Consider the following 22,220-nt stretch of genomic DNA (forward strand, 5'->3'; position numbering starts at 1 on the left):
AACACGCCACGTAAACCACTGCATGCCATCTTAATAACTCTTTGCACATTATTTAGCTGGAGTAAACAATACAGCACGCCTGTTAGAATGCAAATGTCCTTTTTAAAATAGGACCAGGACGCTGGTCAGCAGAAAAGAATTGGATCACAATCCTCAGCACATCATTTGCATCTCTGCAACTTATTCAGTTAAGACTGAAGACATTGTCCATTAAATGGAGAGTGTGTGTAAGTGTTTGTGTTGTTGAGTGTTTGTGTATAATGTTTGTGTATATCTTATTCAGCCAATACAATTTTGGTGAGTATGATGACTTGCATCAAGGTTGTTTAGTACCAGAAAATTATCATAGTTCTAAAATGTCCTACCTGCTTGATGTTGAAGGTCTCTTCTTTCAGCCGGTCGCCCAGGTGAAGACCGTCTCTGTCCCCACTTGGTGCATGAAGTCCCTGCTGAATGACAAATGGCAAAGATCTGATTCTAATAACAATGAGTTGCTATTCTTTTTGAAAAATAGAAACAATTCTGTCAATTGAATTGCCGACTAAAAGTATTTAATGATCACTGTTTTACACATTAGACGTTGTCTAGTGCTTGTAAACAACACGCATACACGCATGTAAAAAACGACTGGCAATGCAACGATAAGAGTTAAAGAATTCTGAAATCATTGGAGTCATGGAAGTAAATAGGCTTCGACACAACAATAGACACCTTAATTTTGGCGACAATCGATACGTGAGACGCTGCTCTGAAGTTATGGTCTGTAAAAGGCTCATATGTAGATTAAAGTAAGCTAAAAAAGTGACAAAACTATTATAGGTAAATACGCAAAGTGGCATCGTTTCAAATATCATTCTAACTTATAAAGACGAGGATTTGTCAATTGTTATGTCACAGTTTCATGACAACTAACCTTCAAACGCTAGCACGCCGGTGAATTCACTTCCGTATCTTTCGACGTCAGCAAACAACTCTTCCTCACCTTTTCTTCGCGCTGAGGCGGTGCAACAACACAGCGAAACTACCGCCACCACATGGACACCAGTGTCATTGCAGGAATAGAAAAACAAAGCGAAGTTCGCTTCCCCATTTCATCCACTTAAATTAAACTAGTCCAAACAAACTGAATTTGCTCTTTTTAACTCTCATCCTAAAATAAAATAGTCTTTTTATTGGTCATTTTAGTAGGGGATAAATTCTAAGCACTCTCACAGAGCCATTATACACAACAGAAAAAGACAAATACAAACAAAAAACTACACACAAACGCAACCAGAAGCCTCACAAATGACTACTGATGTCACAATCTGTATATAAACAGTACATATAAATATGCATGTCTTTACATAAAACATTGCATGAGTATAATGTTATCGTATCGACCAAGCAAGCTATCATGGCTTCAGTTAGTCTTGAACATATGCTGTAAATCTGAAAGTTAAAACATATTTTTTCTTCTCTCTGAAGTATTATTTTCATTATTTACAATCATTGCGTTGGAATGAGACTGATCAGCATTGTTGCAATCTCTAGAGCGTCTCACCGGTGTATTTTTGTAGACCTCACGTTGCATTCCTTGACACACCACTGGGTTTTGATTTTACTTCTGAGCTCTGCAAAATAGTGAAAGTTCCTCCGGAGTTCTATTCTGAGAAAATGGAACATGGGAAGGAGGGAGCGAAGGAGGAAGCATCCTTCCTGTGTGAATAACGTAACTTTCAGAAATGCCTGCTTTCTACCGCCTCTCGTGGTGGGTTTATGAAAAGAAGCGACATTTACATTTTAATCACTTGAAGTTATTTTTGGTCAAGTGCAGCATCAGGAACCTATATTCTTACTTTCCAGGGCCTAATATAGGGAGCTATGTGTTGGATGGTTCCTAATTTAAATACAGAGGTTGTAAAAACCATGTTAAAATGAGAGACTACATACCTATTTTAAGTAAAAGAACCATCACCCATCCCATTATTCATCGCCAAGTAAACAAAACCACAGTTGAATGTGCATCTTATTTAAATCATCCACTTTTAGGTTCAAACATCGAGGCATTTTTCAACAGTCAGACATCACTTCAAGCATTAAAATTCCACGAAGAGATACATCAGCCGGAAACCTTCTTGACACAGATAATAAATCTCCTTATGCGGCAGTAGTTTGGTTTTGCACAATTTGCGATCTACAGACAAACTGTTTTGGAAGATTTACTTTTGTTTATTGTGGGCAAAGAATGGAGAGCAAGTGAGAACAGGAAACCATGACTCGCCACTCTGCGGAAACAAAATATAATCTACGCCGCTGTAGTTTTAGAGTGGTGAATTGGCAAGTTTGTCTTTGCGACGCTGTCGATGATTTATGGCAGTGATATTCCAGTAAGAGGAAAAAAGTTTTACATAAAAGTTTTACAGTGACTTGTCTACAGAGAGTGGAGTGGAACAAAGTGATGACCAGCTCATTTGTGTGGATAAATGCTGCAAAGCACGGCCTTTTTTTGTGTGTGTTGTGATCACCACTTCAGCTGTGGAGGTGTGCTTCACGCTTGTTTTACCAGAGCCGTCCAATTTGTTATGTTGTTCATTCAGTATTTGTGAGAGCTGCGGGGCAGAGGCTTGTGTTGTGGTCGAGACGAACGCCAAGGAAATTGATGGCTACATCAGACATGGGCAAAGTGTGGCCCAGGGGCCGCATGCAGCCCTTTAAAGCCCATTTATGCTCAATGTTACACATGGATCTGCTTCTTCCACAGTCGCCATGTTTGTTTTGGAGTTTGTCTCTGTCATAAAGTTTTGACACTGGGCTGCTCCACCCCAACAAATAGAACGCATTGAAGAATGGGATCAGTGACGGAAACACAGTTTGAGTAAGATATGATAAGTATGATATATATATATATATATATATATAAATGTTTTTTTAGGCTAGAATATTCAAACCTATGTAGGGTTCAATACTGAGCTTGAAAGACACATTCAGGATGTGTTTTTCCAATAATAAAAGGGTATTTTGAATGGTCTTGACAAAAGAAATCATGGCTATAACATGTCTGAATGTGGCCTTGAAAATGTGGCCATGAGTCTCCCGGTCTCAAGTACTACAACGTTGGTGCAGGGTCAGCGCTTTAGATATGAGGTAAAATTGAATCACACCAATACATTAGCATAGATCTGAACAAGATTTTTGCTGACTTCACTCTGAACATACTTTAATTTTGACAGATTTTGCAACATTAAGGAAACAAAACCATCACATTGGCAAAGGCATTGGTCCCCATCGAGCTGCCCCTGAATGTGTTTTTAATTTACTGAATGAATGAACTGAAAAAGGAAAGGAAAACTTTTCTCAACTTCTATTTGTGCCTGTGCATTTGTTAAAAAGGCTGATCACATGTTGGAACACAGCAGGGATCTGTAGCCAACACAGCCATTCTGAACAGCCAACCTCTGAGCCGCTGCGGTTACACAACACACACAGGAACTGCAGACAGAAGTTCACAAAGTTCTTGCATTTGTTATTTTTCAGTTAGGGCACTACATGTCATCACCAGCGCTGCTTGCCAACACAGGCTCCCGAGGCCCTCGCTCTGGTGATCATCCTTATCAGCAGAGTTTGCCAATCCAACTTCCTCTAGCTCGATCCCAGCGCACATGCATGCGAAATTTCCGTGAATAACTGATAGAAAAAAAACAAACATAGACAATATTTATTTATTGATCATGGCATGAACACCGATTTGGCGCACACAAATTGCCAACTATCCACTTTCTCCCATCACGATGCCTACATGAGATTTGAGTATAAAGTGCAACCGTGAATATGATTACTGCAAATACAGATAAAAAATATACTAGATTTGATATTCATTTTTATCAGAACTGCCCTCTTTTTATCTTACCTTGGAAATATGTAATAAGACACACAGTGCATTGAACTCACAAGGCAGCTGAACACAGGTGTGTGTAGTTCCTCCAAAACTGTCATGGGTGATGTTATCTATAAACAGAGACTGGCCACGCATTTCACTGTCGATTGTTCACTTCCACCATGATTTAAAAAGACTTTTTTCATGTCTTTGGCACATTGCCTCAGATCAACTCTGGCCCCCTGTTGGAATGATGATTTTGGATCTGGACTGACAAAACCTCACATCAGCCTGTAGATGGCACTGCTGAGAAAGTCTTCATAGTTGAGACGAACGTGACCCGTCATGGTGGTGTCCTTCTCTCTGAAGGCCTGGGTCATGCTCTGGAGTTGGGTGCACACCTGGATGAAGCGGTCCAGCTGGATGCCTGGTCGGCCCCCGTATGTGCTATAGCGTCGCACCAACGCGTCGGAGAACTGCGGGCTGAGATTGTAGCCCATCTGCCCCAGAGCTGAGGAGAGGAACAGTTGAGAGGCAACATGAACAGCTGAATGTACAGTATGAGTGGCGTGTAGCATTGGAAGCAACACAGAACCAGGTTCTCAAGCTTCTCATAGCTGTAAACTTGGCAAAGTTAGTGGACCGTCACCATGATCAGAGAGGTAGAATTGAAGAGGACAAACTCATGTCCAATGAAAATTTGCATTGCTAACAGCAGTAGTTGAGGTGGAAAAAAAAATATTGATGATCGGCTTCAACTCACTATTTTCAGGCTTGAAAACACTTTGGACAACCAATAAGACTCTTTGATGCATTTCCGCTGCATCCTTTTGTCATTTTTAGACATTGTCCATAGCAAAACAAGCAATCTGTAGGTCTGCATATTTTTGTGAGCACTGACCGCTCTGGTCAGTTTGATGTACAAATACAACACGAGTCTCGATGCCCAGCCCATTCAGAATGACAACGTACCTTGGTGCAGCTCTGTGCCGCTGATGGATCCTGACCGATCTCTGTCGTACTGCTGGAACATGGCCCTCCATCTCTGCATGAAATCCCACAGGGCAGAGAATCCGAACATGTCTATGCGACCCGACTTGGTCTTGTCAAACATGTCTGAGAGGAAACATTGTTGTACAGTGTAAGTAAACAATCAGTTGTTTGCAGTGAAGTCCACCGGCGAAGTCACACACTTCTCATCACCGTCTATCACACAGCCATGTAAGTGGAATCCACATAGCAGAGGAAAAACAAGTCCTTCCTCTGTCCTGAAAATCACTCACTTGATGTCACATTTATTCTTGTAACAGATGCAACTCAAGTCCTGGTGAGTCGCTCAAAGATTCTGCCCTTGTTCAGCCCCAAGGTTTCTTATTCCAAAGTCGTGATGCTCAAACATTTATCCCCACCCCAAAGAAAGAACTCACTCACTGATCATCATGAGACATGTCTCGTCGTTGAAAGCGGACCAGTTGGAGTTGACAAGGGCTTGTTTGAGCTCCTTCTGGTTGATGAAGCCGCTGCGGTCCGTGTCGACAGTCTGGAACCACTGGTACGCCTCGGGGTTCACACCAGGGGGGATGTTCCCTGCCAAGTGATGAAGGAGTAGAGGGATTCAGGTTATCTTTGAAGATGCTCACTGACACTTTATCAATCACTTTAGGAGGCAAGACGGAGAACTGCTCTCACTCTGAGTTCTGATTCCGTCTTCATGGAAAAAAAATTGACTTCAGTTGAACAACATAAATGAAAATATTCCCCAAAACTTAGAGCTCTATATTCGGTTCTACATTTGCATTCGAGCAAGAGGAACAATTCTGTGAAACGTTAGTGATCGGCTCAGGAGGTTTAGGTTTAAAAACTACAAGCAGTTTCATTACAAACAGTTGCTCAAAGCCCTAAGTCCACAGCGCAGAGTGCTGAGTGCTTGGCATGGGAATGACAACATAGACAACAAACATAAAAACAGGCTCCTGAAAATGTTAAATATCAGTCTAAAAATGGGCCCAACAGAGAAGTTGATCACAAACACAAGAGCCTCAGCTGAGTTGTATCCCAATAACTTGGGCGATTCCAGCTGCTCACACTGCTTGCTACAGTAGCACTTCCTGCCAGCTGACACACATGATGCAATAGTTCAATCGACCCTCCAAAGTTTTAGAGACTTGGTTAAACCCTCCACTTCTACCAATGCCACCTACTGGTTTCCCATTTTCTGTCAGGCATTTGCAGCCCAATGTATCCATAACAGGAGATCCAGTTGGTCTGGGAGTCCTGTACAGGACCAGCTTTTGAGCCACATGATCAAGTCCCGCAGGACATCTTAAGGTGTCATTTCTCGTGACTGTTACTTTGGCCAAACAAGTGAGTAACGTTTGTGTATCCTCTGCCAGCTGACTCCTACTTCGCACCCCAAGCTTTTATCCCTCTGGGCTAAGAGTTTCCACCTTTCTGCCTGCATCCTCACCAGGACATGGCGCAACCCCGTTTCCACACTACAATGTGAAAGCTCTAGCTCTGTACTTTATTAACCTTAAAGCGCTTAAAATGCGCTGTTTCACCCGTGTGTCCGCAGCTCTGCCAACAAAGCCGATCTCCTTTAAGGACCGGAGACGAAAAGCAGTAGCTGAGACCGGCTGTGGTGTTGGAACATCAGACACACGGTAGAAAACAGCGCATTTCAAGGCGCTTTAATGTAAATAAAAGATGTGAGGAGTTCATGATTCAAGTTCAGAACATTGCAGAGTTTGTTTCATGAGTCAGTCTTGATGCTGGACCCGTTCACAACTGTCAACAAAAGAGTTCGATGACACCTAGAAATTGAAACGGATCTACATTTTCAGAAAGAAATTCGTGTATGTATGTAAAATACAGTCATCAGATCACATTGAAATTGCATGCCTTGTTAAGCAACTTGGGAAATTTTAGGCGGGATATTCTAGTCACTAATAGGAAATGAAAATGAAATAAAACATGAGTTAAAAAAAAAACAAGTCCGTGAAATTTGGACGGGACAGATGACACTTGAGGCCAGACGCTGATGGTCCCTGTAGCATGTGATAAAGAAAAAGTAGGCACCAACTGAAGCTTCAGAAACCGAGAAATCACGCACTCATACTTCATTCATCTGTCTCCAACTTTGTCTCTACAACACTCCCACTGCGTTATCCTGCTGAGGGGCACGAAACAAGCCGCGTCGATACATGAATGGAAGCCATGTTCCATCAGTCATTCCACCAGTGAGCGATGGAGGAGAATCCCAGAAGGGCAATGAGAAAATGAATGAAGTATTGCAACGTACCTGCAGGTGCGTGGTGACCATAAGGTGCTCCATAGCCCCCATAGTGTCCCCCGGGATACTGCCCACCATGTGGCTGCGCTCCATAACCACCATAGGGGGCCCCTGGATGACCTGCTGGTCCTCCGTATGGAGCTGCTGTAGGAGGCCTGTAGGGAGCGCCGCCACTCATGTATGGAGAACCTGGGGGTGGATGTCCTCCCACTGGATAACCCTGCATGACCAAACACACAAGTATGTCAGTCTTTACCAACAACTCAACCAGCAACACAGGCTTTACAGTAAACACGCTTACTCATCCTTGTTGTTCATGAATTGGAATTTTTGTTTTGTTTTCTGCACCCAGCACTTTCAAACGTTTAATAACACAGGAATGCAACACTTAAATGAAAAGAATATCACACGCTCTGAGATCATTCAACAGTATAAATAGAACGAGTTGAGTTGTTTTTAACAGTCAAAAACACAAGTCATGTCTAAAGGATGCTTGTTGATTCAGTAACAGAAGAAATAGTCGAAAAAAATGAAGAAACTATGGGCGGGGTGATTAAAAATAAACAGATCAAGTCGATGTTCAGCTGAATTATGACACAAATAATGCAGTTAAGACAATAGCGATGAATTAAGGCATGAGGCTCATTTTTTGGCAGGAGACATTGACAAACCCGTCGTTAGTTGTCAACGGCAAATAAACATGAAACAGCCGGTATTTCTCAGCAAAACTGACACATTAGTACAATGGTACACAAACAAAACGTATTGACTTCTGAACAAATGGCGACACTCAGCTAACCAATAACGTCGCCAAATAACACAAAATCACACGATTATAAACAACCAAGCGAACGTTTAACTTAGCAAACGACAAAACAGCCCTAAATGTATCACAAAAATACAAAAGAAAGTACCTGGCCGTGGTAGAAACTCATGTTAGATACTCGGACTTCCTTTACCGAGTCGTTACGAAGGCGGACACAGAAGCAACATGTTCCGCGTTGCGATTGGACCTTTGGCACGTCAATCAAAGCCGCACCCGGATTCCATTCCTTTCATTGGACCGGGGAACGTGACGCGCAGGTGGAAAACGTGAATCACAGTGGTGGGAGTTCACCAAAACTCATTCGTTTCAGTGAATAAAGTCAAAGGAGGAAAGTCATTTAAAAGGGAAATGTTTACTTTTAAGTTTATTACATGGGATAAAACAACCATTAAACTAAATTATAACCGGAAAACAAGCCTTTCTCTCGCTTTTGTTTGGTATTTAAAGAAAAAAAAAGTCTGCCAGTAAATTCAACCTCAATGAATTTGCTTTATTTGGCGTCATTTCTTTGTCGCTCAAAATGTACTTTTAAATAAAGTAAAATATTAATATATTGCAATTTGGATTCTTAATAAGTCATTTGATTTAAAATAAAATAAAAAATGAGTATGTCAAATAGAATAGTTATCTCAATCATATACATCTTTAGTATTAGTATAAGAATACGTGTTGGTTTTTGAGTTACTAAATTGTGTCAGCAGGGTACAGTAGTTTCCAGAAAGGTCATGACATGATCAAGGCTGGCTTAAAGTATCTCTTTCCACCCTCCTGAAACGTAAATTTGACTTATCTAAATATAATCTCTCACCTTTTTCAAGTGTCAATGGGGAGCCCTGGAGGAGACAAGGCGTGAATACATGGTCATAGGTATCAGTTTTTGACAGATACATTGTTAACTATAACATTAAAATAATAAGGAAATCAGTCTTAGGAATATAAAATGATTTATTGATCAATATATAAATAACAAAATTAAAAAGAAAACATACAAATATAAAGTATATTGAGTGTTGAATATGCATTATCTAAACGTAACGTTTATTCGCTTCAGGAAAAGTGTGTCATGTGCTGTCATATTTTCAAACATTTTTTTATGTACCACTGTTATATCTGGAAGATGTGGGAAATTTTTGCCACCTACTGTTCAAATCATGTCATGTAAATTCCACTATTGTGTGGAACAACAACAACAAAGAATGTACTGTATAAATGAACAGCTTGGCAGAGGTCTGTGCTCTCTGAGTGCCTTACTAGTTTTATAAACACATGAAACAGAAGTTTAAATGCTCGTGAGAACATGAACGCAAACAGCAGGAACAGAGGTCCTTTTACCCAGCAAACAGATGAGTGTCATATAAATTGTGAGCCTTGTTGCGTCGTGGAAGCTCAGCACCTGAAAGTCTTTTGTTTATAGAAGCTCATTGTTTCATATTACTCTTTCATTTTTTTCTTTAACGGTACTTCCTCTGCTTTCGTGTCATTCAGGTCATGAACAGAGGCCGTCGGATCCACCCAGACGGATGCTTTGGACATGAACTCTGACCTGGGGGCAGCCAGTGGAGCCATCTCATGATTCTCTGCAAACATCCTCCTCTCCGCCTCTTTCTTCCGCTTGATGAGTTTCTGGGTGCGTTTGCAGATCAGGTAGATCATCTCACAGATGCACATGAGAATGCAGACCGCGGATGAGACCACCATGAAGAGAGTGAAGATCTTCTTCTCGGTGGGACGGGAGATGAAACAGTCGACGGTGTTGGGGCAAGGCGCCAGGGAGCACTTGGACAGGCGGGGCATGTCGTAACCCTCGTAAATGTGGTACAGGATGTAGAGGAAGCCCGCGTCAAAGCCGGCCTTGAAAATCAAACTCACCTGAAAACGAATGAAATGACACGGGTGGTCAACATCAAACAATTCTTCTCACGCTAAAAACAAAAACTCAGCTTCACGTTTCCACCATTTCACTGACAATAACAAAGCCTCTCGACCTGTGTAGCAGTGACAGGCTCCAACTCTTCAGTAGTTTAGTTGGAATGATGAAATGGACAAGCTCTGATCTTCAGCTGCCTCTAATTTCACAAGTGGAACTGAGTCAATAAAGCTGTGCTTACAGTCTGATTAAAATCTCTTCTTGCTAAGTGTTGTCTTGTTGACTTTGTTAGAGTTGAATTCTCATCTCTAGATTGGCTTGCAACTGAGTCAGACGCCACAGTGAGAATGATTGTTCCCTATGAGACAAACACATGGGCTGAATAAAGTCCTTTATGAGATGTTGCCCTTCAGTGCTTATGTGTACGTACATTTCATATGGAATTGTGTTCTAAATTAGGGTTCTAAAATGAATAGTATTTTCATTTTATCGTGTGTAGGCTTTTTCACAAAAATTTAATGAAAGAAAATACAAGTAACATACGACCTGCTCGACTTACGTCCACCCGTACTTACGACCACGGCCAGCAGATGCATTTATTTGTTTTTATTCAATGTCTGGCACCGCAGCACGTAGCAGCCCGGCAACGCGTACTACAGTTACGGCAGCACAGTATCTCAGCATCTCACTCTCACACAGCCATCTACCACTACAGTAGCACCTATAACCCTCATGTCGGCTATTTTGAATGGCCTTCGACTTACGTCCCGTCCAATTTACGACCGGTTGGTTGGAACCGATCACGGTTTTAAGTCGGATGTTACTTGTACAGACATCAAGACATCCATGTGTCGAAACAGCAAGGAGTTAAATATGTCATTGACTTTGTTTTTTTGTGGTATTAGGGTTGTAACTGCTTTGAAATTTGGGGTAGGCTGATGAGGTCAGAGGCCTCTAGATGGCACTGTCTGGGCTATAGTCTGTGGCTTTGAGCAGCAATTTCAATGAAACCTCGCATGAATTTTAAACCTAGAGCGCCACCTACTGAGATAGTTATAGATTTCTGAGAACATCCAGCTTCATATTTGGTGGGATGTTTACCGTCTGAATACTTTAAAGAGGTGAGTTTTGCCAGCCTTTTTTAAAGTTGTTTGTTGCATTCAGGTGAACAGGCCCCATGTCCCTGTTCATCCCTCACTCTCCCTCTCACTGTTTTAAATGAATGATAATATATACTGTTTTCAGTTCTGTCAGTCTGGACACCAACCCCCCACGTCTGCTTGCCACCCCAAGTCCACAAGGGCTCGTCAATTTCATCAATACTTGACCTCGACCCTCATCAGACTCTGTGACCTTTACCATCCTATCAGTCGGAGTATTGAATCTTTTCTGGACCCAGTGTTCTGCCTTGCCATATCAGGACTCCACTGCATGATTTGGACCTCGATCTGACCCTTTCCCTTTGACCTGGAAAATCTTCTTCCACCTCCTTAAAATCCAGGGTTGTCAGAGTTCAGATTTTTAAAATTCAGTGTTGTGTTGTGCGACAAAAACGTAATGAATCTGCGACCATTTTGCCCCCCAGAACTTCAGTTTGTTGCACATAATCGCAGCTTTACATTGACTGTGAATGTACATCATACAGTAACAAGAGTTTCTGACGTTATCTGTTGGACGTTTCATCAGATTTCATCACCTGAAAGGATCTGTATGACTCATTTCAAAGGCAGCAGAAACATGTTGTACTCACCAGATAAGTCCACCACAGGCCTCCACGTTTCTTTCCTGGATTGGCATACAGATGTTTGCCCTTATGGGAGTGCTCATACTGCGTGTCTTTCTTCTCCCTGTACTTGACATGCCCCACCACCATGAGGGAAGGACAGGTGACGAAGATGAGCTGGAGGGCCCACAGACGAATGTGGGAGATGGGGAAGATGTGATCGTAGCACACGTTGTTGCAACCCGGCTGGGCTGTGTTGCAGACAAAGTCCTTGCTTTCGTCACCCCACACACGCTGAGCTGCAACCACGAACACCATCACACGGAAGACGAAAACCATGGAGAGCCAAACACGGCCGAATACCGTCGAGTACTTGTTGACCCCGCTGAGCAGGGCCTGGAGGGCAGACCAATTCATTTTGGTTCACAATTGAAGTCCAATGAGATGGATGGTCCCTGTTGACGTGACTGACCCTGGACATGAGATGAATAGCACAGGTTATTCATCGCAGTATATATGCAGTAAATCAGGATTGGGGCTGTGGACAAGATACTTGTGTATTTTGTTTGGGTTTCTACTTTATTATATTTGTATTAAACTTGGGAACTTCCAGTGCCGACTGAGATATTGCAATGTTCAGCTTCTTAATCCGGATCAAATGCGAACACACCCCAGGTATTATATTCAGCAAAATACATCCTGATACAGTTCGTCTGACGTATAATTTCCCACATTTTCAAAGGTCCAGGTTACATCACTAAATATTCTTTTTCAGCCCCTGTAAATCTCTGCATCCTCTCTATAAAAAAAGGAAATAAAAAGCCTGTTTTTCAACCTCAAACAACCTTTTTCAATGGAAACTTAAATCGAGTTCGGATCATTTAAACTGAACTGTCAAACAGAAAAGATGAATTTTTGGGCTCATTCATCTTTTCTAGACTGTACAAATACAAGCATATAAATGCTTGCAAACATACACAGAGATATTTTGGGACACCATTATACACAACACAAGGTCTTCTGTTCAGCCATTGTGCATTCTGTGTTCTCGGACTGTGTTCCATAATAATAGACCATTCAGCGTGTGCACTCCTCTCTGGGATTGCATTCAGGGCATCCTCTGAAACATGAGTGCCTGCTATCCAAATAAGTAGTTTATTCGCTTCCTCTTGCTCACAGACACAGCTCTGAAAAACGCCTTCAACAGAGAAAGTGCTAAAGCATTGAGAGAAGCACCTTCTTGTAACAAGTATTGTGCGCTTGGACTGAGACAGATTCTGATGGAAAACATTGTAGTACTCCTTATCGATACCGACAAGGATCAGTGGTGCAAAGTCAACAACAAACTCTCATTCATAGAATAGATATAATATTTCTATTGAAGTTGTATTAGCAAAATAAGTGTAGTTGAAGTTAATGTTGAAAAGTATACTTTCAAGTATTCAATAAGTGTACATATATATATATATATATATATATATATATATATATATATATATATATATATATATATATAGGGAACTTCCAGTGCCGACATGTTATTTAATTGTTCAGTGTATATTTAAAGTTCACATTATAGGGGAAAACTGTAAAATTGTTAACCATGTGCACCCCACCTTAAACAAGTACACGTTCACCTTCCACACGTACAGTATACATATGGCATTGTACTTATTGTCCATACATACACCATACATATCACCTATGGTTTACGGAAGAGGGTCACACTCACAGTGACAAATCACAGTACATTTAGTCATTCAATGAAAGCATTGAACAACAACTGTCAAATCGGAACAAAACACTATCAGTAGTAGAGGAAAAGTATCTAACTGTCTGTTTTATACCCCCATTCACCCACTCCCAGGATTCCTTTGCTTATGGATCACCACAATATTCTTGACATCGTGTTATAGTTCATATTAATATACAGTTGCACATTTTACAGTTCCAAACAGTTTAAATCTTTAAGTCGGAGTGATATGAAACTCTGGAGGAACAAAAAAAATACTTTTTATCTGTTGTTTATGTTAAAATATATTGACAGTATTTAGAGCGTTGAATGTGAAACTGGTTGAGCGCCCTCTAGATTTTTTTTCTTTCACCTGCCACCACTGGTTTTCAATCCAAAGGTAGTGACGAACAGAACAACGCCCAAAATCAGTTTCGTCAGTACTCTTAGCTTCTTCGACGTATGTCTGTCGTCATGGAATCAGTCAGATAAGCTGCAGGAAGTGTAATGGTTTCCCGACACGTCTTTAGGGCAGGAGTTACGACTGGCAGGGTGCCACCCCTGTTCGGATTAGCTCCGCCCTCTGTGGATGACAACTGTTGGTTGTCAGTCCTGTTTGAATGAATTTACCTACTGGAGTTCGCAGATAAAATCATTATCAAATGAAAATATTTTTCACTAACAGAGTTGCCATCTGTACACTGAGGTCCAAAGGTTTGGGAGGAAGCAAGTGACATAATAAACCTGAAAGAAGAGTCAAGCAGACTCACCGATGATATGATGTACTTTAACTTCTTTGGCCCAGTTCGGAATAAAACTTATCTAGGTGAAACTGAACTTGTTTTCCATCAGTTTTCTTACGACATCACTCAAACTTACATTATTATTGTAAAGCTGCTCTACCCAGGAGAAAGCCAGGAACCGCGCCAAACAAAATCTCTTTCTACGTAGTATCATTGAGTCATTGCAATATTTGATCGTCCTGGCAAAAGGCAGTAATATGAACGTAGCGTTCATTGCTTCAATAACTGGTCCGACCGGTGCACGGCAACGTTCCTCCCTTCATCAAATAACATTGTTTTCATTGGCACATTTTCTGTTCCAAACCACGGAGATTGTTTTCATTATGGCTTAAAAGACGAACTCTGATCTCTATTAGTCCGCTAGTTAACAGTGTCTCCGAGCAGACAGATGCTGTCGACTCTATAATCCCAAATGCTTCTGGCAGCCTCGCTGCTTCAAAGCAATGCTAATACATTCATGCCTGCTCATCATGCCACGTCCATGGGAGCTTTTAAAGGGGATTTCATGGTCACATCTCAGTGTACATTTCAAGCGGTCCAGCCATTTGGTGTTTATCAAAGATGATGTTTTTGACCTTTGATTCTGATCTTTGAATGTATACTTTGCTTTGTTTAACGTTCTGTCAGCGGCATTAAAAAGCTGCATTGGATGACTGTGTGACCTTTGACGCGGCTTGCAGATAGTGATGTGATAAAGCTGTTGTATCTGCAAACATCATATAGCTTCTTTTGCATGTCTGCTTGAAAACAGCTAACCGAGAACTGCCAAACCGCCAGTGAAGCAGCTGTTGGAGTTTTCATTTATACTTTCGTTCCTGGTTCTCATTCCACAGAGTATTACCATTTTAACACAGTTTAAAATGACTTCAAACTAGTGATGGGTTGATGAGGTTTCATGAAACAGTGTCAAGCAGATGGCACTGTCTGCTGTAAAGTGTTTGGACTTGAACAACTAATTCAATGAAACCTCATATCATTTCTAAACCAAGAGCGCCATCTAGAGGCCTCGAAAAATTAGGACATTGTTTCATCCAACCCTGCAATACTGTTTCATGATACCTCATCTACCCCTCACTATTTCTCACCAATGGAGATTTGTGATATTGTCAATAAAAGATGTTACCTTTGTCATGATTGTTTTTGCTGTAAAAATTTCAATTTATATAGAAAGAATTTATATAGAATTCATAATTTAGTTCGTGTTGCACATGTTGTACAGAAACATCATATTATTATATAATTATTATACTAATGTGAGAATTGGCTTTTTTCTACTGAAACAATACTTTATTTTTATTGTGTTATTATATTAATATGAGAAACAGCTTCTCTTCTCTGCTGCAGATTTTCTGAGGGTCTTTATTGTTTCACTAAAACTGATCATCCTGGCTGCTTTCTTCATGAAGCATCATAAAGCATCGTGAACTACCCTGCATTTTCATCGGTCACAAGATGGAATTCCCTGGTCTTTAACCCTTGGCTTTTACAGTTATTTTTATTATTCATAAATTGAGAGTGACACCTGCTGAATTCTAAAATTGAGGACACAGATTCATGAAGCATCATAATCCCATCTGCTCTCTATTAGATAGATATGCTACCTAAACACATGACTAAGGTCCTACAGAGCCATGAGAAACATCTCACACACAAACTTTAAGCACTGGCTCTACTCCATATATCTGCCTCCATTGAGAAATATATTTGGCTCTTGTCCAAGTATTCCGATTCATGTTCCATCGGTCGTGACTCCAGCACATATTTTGAGCCAAAAACTGAATTATCAGTTGGGCACAGTGGAAGCACAGCAAATGATTTCTGGCTCATAAGCCGAATGAGCTGTGTGGTTACAAAATAAATGTACTCTAATGCTATACTCATGAGCCACCCAAAGCACCAGAACTGACAGGCAGGTGCTTCATTTTGAAACTCTGAGCAATGACTGACCACCACACCTGATGCGTCAGGATTTGCCACCCGGAAAGCTAATGCTACTTTAGGCTAATCGTATGATTCACTATTAGCCAGAGTTGACGTGTCAAGATAGACAAACCAAATGTAGGTTATTTCCGAAGACTTTTGCAATCTTGATGGGTAGAACAAATGATCTTGTTGTTAAATAGTTTGTTTAAATGTGAATTTAAGATGTGTCTAACAAATGGTTGTTAGCTAATCTAATCAAAATCCTATGTATATATTAAAGACTCGGCACAAAAAGGGTTTCAGGAAACGTGACACATGACACCAGCAGACGGCCATTTACACTTTCTAAAATTCCCTGTTAATGTTTTAGACAGCCTGGGCTGTCGGAGGTTTTGAAATGTTCCATCTCATCTGGTCTTCCTGTCTGTTAAAAGATGGAAAAGAGCTTTGACTGATTAAAACCAAGCGAGGCAGAGTCGCTGCTGACATTACCTGCAGTTACCTCCACGTCTAAGTAGATTATTCTACTGGTGGCATTAATTTTGAAAATTGTCTCAGCTTGCGCCTTCGGGGTGCTGTCATTCTCCACTTTTAACTCCGACAGCTTGTTAAACTGTGATTAAAAATGCATGCACACAGGCCTTGATAAAATCAAGATTTGCACGTTTTTAAAAAAAGCTCTTTTCTCACATAAATGTAAGAAGAAAATTAAATATTCACTCGACTACGCACTCTTAAGGCCCAGATGGAAAGGAGAGCCTCAGAAGCGACGATGTGTCTTGTCACCGGAAGACGGCAAAGTGGCAGCACAATTTCTTTCCCGATTTGCAGTAGATAGCAACGCTGCACTCTTCATCTGCATCTTGGCAGGTTCTTCCTCTTTCTCTTTCGTGAGGCTGATGGCGTTCTAATCCTGTTTCTACGTCCTGTGGTAGGTTTAAAGTCGCACCTCTATTTGCTTGGTAACAGATGTTCAGTCAATGAGTATTCTAATACATACTGACACTGAACCCTCTATGCCTAGTGAGGACACCCAAGATGTCCTCACAAGAACAGGGCTTGTCAAGATTTGGTCCTAAAAAGTATGGCAAAACATGCCCTTGCTCACACACAAACAAACAAACACTCACATTAGTATCGCTATCCTTGTGGGGACCTCCCATTGACATCATGTGTTCCCCAGCGTCTCACTCTAAACCTAACCATCTAAAACAGACTGACAACCTTAACCAGGAATCTGAACCAAACCAGCAGCACTTTTACTGACGTTTTAACCCTCTATGCCTTGTGAGGACACCCAAGATGTCCTCACAAGAACAGGGCTTGTCAAGATTTGGTCCTAAAAAGTATGGCAAAACATGCCCATGCTCACACACAAACAAACAAACGAACACTCACATTAGTATCACCATCCTTGTGGGGACCTCCCACTGACATCATGTGTTCCCCAGCTTCTCACCCTTTTAAACCTAACCATCTAAAACAAATGGACAACCTTAACCAGGAATCTGAGCCAAACCAGCACCACTTTTACTGACGTTTTAACCCTCTATGCCTCGTGAGGACACCCAAGATGTCCTCACAAGGACAGGGCTTGTCAAGATTTGGTCCTAAAAAGTATGGCAAAACATGCCCTTGCTCACACACAAACAAACAAACACATGCATTAGTATCGATATCCTTGTGGGGACCTCCCATATCATGCTTTCCCCAGCCTCTCACTCTAAACCTAACCATCCAAAACAATTTGCTAACATTGACCTGGACTCTGAATTATGTGTTATTTTGACATTTTCTTTGTGGGGACCAGTAACAATGTCCCCACAAAGCTCAAATGGCCTCACAAGTTAGCGTGTTTTCATGAGTTAGAGCCCTCAAAAACATCTATACAAGTACATATACACACACACACCAATCAATTGTAATGGTCTCATAAATGTTATTTACTATATATATGTCCATTGCAAATCCCACCCCAGCGTGACTATGTCCGCAACCTCGACTGATTGCTCTCCCGTTGTGGCTTGCTCTACAGGTAAAGCTAGTCGCGCAGAATCGCCTGGTCTATGACTCAACCTTTCTGTTAAAAAGGTGGGGTTGTTCAGAAGTGTCGCTCTTATCCACCCAGCCTTGCGACTGCCGTCGCTTTTTAATTCAAGTCCTTTTACACGGGACATTCATCTATTTTCAAGGTTGCACCTGTCACTCAGAGAAATAAAACACCCCAAGCAGCAGCATAATTTATACAGCTTTCAGTTATCAGTCTTTTGAGATCTCACTCCTTTTGTTTGCCCCGAAGCTGAGCTTTTACCTTGATGTACCTGGCATTGCGGCTTGTAATACAAAAAAAAAAAAAAAACGTGGGAAGATAAATTATACCCACTTAAATTAAACCCTACATAGGCTTTTGACTCCCTTTTGAAGCGCCTGAATGTTTGCACTGTGAGCGGTGTAGAGAAAGAAAAGCGCCTTACCTTGAATAAAAAGAAGTGTAAATAAGGTCCCAACTGTCAGGTGAACAGTGGGTGTTTGGAGGAGGTGGCTTTATGATGAGTGACGGTGGAAATAGTTTAGAAGGATGGGTGGAGCTGACTACGCAGTGGCGGATTCAATCTCGACTTGTTTTGCGCAGGCAGCCTTGGGGCGTTTTGAAGGGAAGTCAAGGGAATTACCTATAGCATTGTCTGAGGAGTGCAGACAGAATCAAGGTGGCATTAGGACAAATCTACAGCGACAGGACGTGGGGGTTGAAGAAAGTAAGCGGGTGCTTAACAGTTGACTACATCGGTTTGTTAGTAAATATTTGCAAATATAGGAATCTGTCTCCCAAATAATTCATCAAATCTTTATGCTTTCATGTTGCTAACTGTCCTATTGGTGTTGCATAGTCAAGAATTATTTTTAAATACCCGATTCAATCTAAGGCCTTCAGTAATAATTTGAGCTGTTCATTTAACCTTCTTTTAAATGTTGTCGGTACTGACAAAAAGCACACGTCGAATAAATCCATGGTGTTCTTGATAAGTAATAACTTGTCGAAGTGAAAGAAAAGTTTCTGTTGCCAAAAGGTGTCATGTATTGAGGGTTGGTAAGCAGGCTCTTTGGTCTAAAGTGGACTCCATAGTCAGCCTTCGGCGTGCATTTTCAACAAACAAAAGTGGGGTCAGTGAAGATGAGGGTGGTCATTGGTGGGCAAATGTGGCCACATGAGGAAGTACAGCTTCAAAGTGACATTCAATTGTGGTGTCACAGCCTTGAGGGTCACCACCATGTCTCATCCGTTGCTAACCCCAACGGTGAATATCATATGTGAAGTGGGAGGGTAAACGTTTCAATTGAAACAGTTGAGATTGACTTCTGTGTCAACATTGGTCACGAAAGTCCACTTGAGAACCATCAATATGGGGACAAAGGAGAACGTGTTGGTTGTTCAGATGTGGCTAGGGAACTACTAGCCACATAACATTTTACATGAGAACAGAAGGATAAGTATCCATGTTTAACCCAAGTACTCAAGAATGCTTTGGGAAAAGGAGTTGCTCCTTCACAGCAGTCTTTCTTGAGAAGTTTTCCCAAACTGAGCCAATACTGAATGATTCATAAACCTAATGGATTGATGATTATTAAGCCTGAACCATTGTAGATTATGATGTGGCATATCTTTTGACCAAAAGGTGAAAAAGCATTTTTCATTTTAAAGGTTCTGATGTAGTCATTTCATTATTTGAACCAGCATATAATGAAGAGCGATCTGGAAATGCGGTACTGCAAAAGAAAAAGTACTTTCATTTAGTCATTTATGAAACCAGAAAGTTGTAATTAATTTTTTGGCCAGCTCTGGATGATCACAAGATTGTTGAGCGATTACAGATACGTGTACACCAAGTTTGGTCGTGATAAGCCAAACTGATTTCAGGTGGCTGTAAAAGTGAAAAACATTTCCCACTGTGGCGACCACTTTATTTTTCAGCACTTAGACAGGCCTAAAGGAGAACACAACCCCCCTAAGTTTCTATGTAGGAAGAGATTGAAACATCATTTTTGCATGTCACCTGGTTTAGAGTCTTTTGGAAGGCTCAGAGATCAGAGAGAATTTCATTTCTACCTCCTAGTATGACATTACGATCAAGACACAGGTACACAGAGAGCAGAGCAAGTAATGGAAACCCGGTATGATGGTGATGCCGCTGACCCTCCAGTCAAAACAGTAATATGTGCTCACAATGCTGCTGTGTGGAAAGCAGATCATGAAAAGCTGTCTAAAAACAATTTCCCGAAACTCAACAAGATATATCTTTGCATACCTGGAAATGAATGAAACGTAGAAATAGCTGAGCTGCCGTCACATGGAACTCGGATGAAATGAGGAATTGTGTGTGAGTGCGAGGTGTTGGACGAGACTGGATGTTTCCCTGAAGAATGAAACCTGAAGCCGATAGGTTGTGATTCATGGCTCGTCACTTTTCCTTTTGTCACAGACTGGAATGCACCCTGCTCATCTGGGTTTTTCACGGCGCTTGGCTCATGAAATGGACATCTGATCCCTCAATTATTGATCAGTGCAGCTTAGCTGACGATAAAAAGTCTATTACTCTAAATGTTTTCTGCCCAATAGTCAAAGTATATTAAAGGAAATAAGGAACAATGGAATGCTAAATACTGTTGCATGCAATGTTACGAATGACTCGCAACTAAGTTCTTTCTGTTCAACTATATTAGACATGTTTTAGGTTGATAGGACGCTGGACAAGTATGAAGGCAAATGCCAACATTCCAGTCAACAGGAATGTTGCTACTTTGTAAATGTTTTCACAACCCTTTTGTGCAAATGCTTATTGATATGTACGACAAGTCTGGTATGTTCGAGGGAGACATCAAGTAACATTCAAATCTGTGCAAACCAATGGCTGGTTGCTATCACAGCTAGGATCAGATAAACTCAAAAAAAAAAAAAAACTTCAGTTTTGGAGGGAATACAGATGCATATTTTTGAAATTATAATTGAAAAAAACAAACATTTTTGTATCATAAATGATGACAAAACAGCATGGTCTCTCCCCTTCTTCTCTCCAGAATGACTGAGGACTACACAAATGTGCTTCTTTAGTTAACAAAGACTTGCTTGAATTAAAATTGATAAAAGCCTCTTACAGCGGGGAATATATTTTGTTTCACGAAAAAATAAATCTGTGGCTGAGCCTTGCACCTTTCCATTTGCAATTGTAATGACAAGTGCTCTTTTTTTTGCCGCTAAAAGAATAATTTAAGTCTTCATCACAGTCAGCACAATTTTCTAGGAGTCGCCACTGTCCGAGCACTTTCATTACATGCATCAAAATTCATTGACTTTAAAGTTCCAGACATGAGATGGAGTGTTCCTGCCACTTTCCTAACATACCAGTGGGTACTTTAAGCACCTGGTACACAAGCAACCAAAGCTGACATAGGGAACCAAAGTCACGCACATCTACTTCCGCCTCATGGGTTTCAAGTTGACAAAACAGATGCATGGGAGTCAATGGAGAGACAAAAGGTGTTTGAAATATGCCATAGATCTCTTGTCTTGATTTGTAGTCCAGATAACTACATATTTTCACAAGCAAATAAATCATCAATTACACTATAAGCATAGTCGAAACTCACTTCATTATTTATTTAAAGTGAGGTACAGCATCTGTGTGATCCAGGGCATGAGGCAAAGTGGACCTGAAAATCCCGTTTTAAACGGTCTTGGATGGACCGACCGGAAGGGGCGGAGACTTAGGCTCTGTTGTCCCGATGCCTTATAACCGGTACAGTTAGCTTGGAACATCCAGTTCGCTCGATAGTCAACATTCTCCCATGTCTGTGCAACACACCTCTCACTCCTCGTCTTGCCTTTATCTTTAGCTTGTGATCTGCTTCCTGCAATATAAGAACTAAAATTCACTAGAAATGCTGCTCAAAAAGTTGGGTACCATATTGTCTCTTTGGAATAACATGTTGGTCAGTGATGCTAGAATACAAAAAAAAAGTGATTTTGACGTAAATGTTTTTGGAAATCAGGTTTGCCCTACTGATACCGGACAGTGATAGAGAGGAAGACGGAGTAAACCCATTAAGAGTTCATGTGGGTTCATTTTCTTTAGTCATATTACAGCTGTTTCAGGTTCTGACACTGGGAACGTTTGAGGATCAGTCAGGAGGTTGTGCATTTTA

The 22,220-nt window shown here is 41.1% G+C and overlaps 3 protein-coding genes across 6 annotated transcripts in view; all 3 read right to left on the bottom strand.

The window, feature by feature from the left end:
- The window catches only part of smim12 (small integral membrane protein 12), a 176,329-nt gene that overhangs the window by 2,082 nt on the left and 152,027 nt on the right, over positions 1 to 22,220 (bottom strand). The window contains exons 1-2 of one of the 3 annotated variants that reach the window (XM_053862106.1): positions 914 to 982; positions 366 to 449 (exon numbers count right to left, since the gene is read on the bottom strand). The gene's annotated coding sequence lies outside the window, so the exon portion shown is untranslated. Of the gene's footprint in view, positions 1 to 365; positions 451 to 913; positions 983 to 22,220 lie in introns of those variants that run through there. The other 2 variants (XM_053862108.1, XM_053862107.1) reach the window with 2 other exon arrangements.
- Positions 3,088 to 8,175, bottom strand: pef1 (penta-EF-hand domain containing 1). The gene is made up of 5 exons (XM_053862105.1): positions 8,063 to 8,175; positions 7,158 to 7,368; positions 5,288 to 5,443; positions 4,829 to 4,972; positions 3,088 to 4,367 (listed from the first exon to the last, which is right to left on the bottom strand). Exons 1-5 carry the CDS (start codon positions 8,081 to 8,083, stop codon positions 4,138 to 4,140), a joined length of 762 nt encoding a protein of 253 aa, XP_053718080.1. The 5' UTR covers positions 8,084 to 8,175; the 3' UTR covers positions 3,088 to 4,137.
- On the bottom strand, positions 8,911 to 20,440 carry gjb9b (gap junction protein beta 9b). Of its 2 annotated transcripts, none has more exons than XM_053862102.1 (3): positions 20,327 to 20,440; positions 11,592 to 12,037; positions 8,911 to 9,843 (listed from the first exon to the last, which is right to left on the bottom strand). In XM_053862102.1, the coding sequence occupies exons 2-3, from the start codon at positions 11,979 to 11,981 to the stop codon at positions 9,406 to 9,408; spliced, it is 828 nt and encodes a 275-aa protein (XP_053718077.1). In that variant the 5' UTR covers positions 11,982 to 12,037; positions 20,327 to 20,440; the 3' UTR covers positions 8,911 to 9,405. The 2 variants fall into 2 exon arrangements, with proteins under 2 accessions (XP_053718077.1, XP_053718079.1); XM_053862104.1 differs by lacking the exon at positions 20,327 to 20,440 and adding an exon at positions 18,497 to 20,204.

Source organism: Synchiropus splendidus, chromosome 4, assembly GCF_027744825.2.
Source record: "Synchiropus splendidus isolate RoL2022-P1 chromosome 4, RoL_Sspl_1.0, whole genome shotgun sequence".
Classification (NCBI taxonomy): domain Eukaryota; kingdom Metazoa; phylum Chordata; class Actinopteri; order Syngnathiformes; family Callionymidae; genus Synchiropus; species Synchiropus splendidus.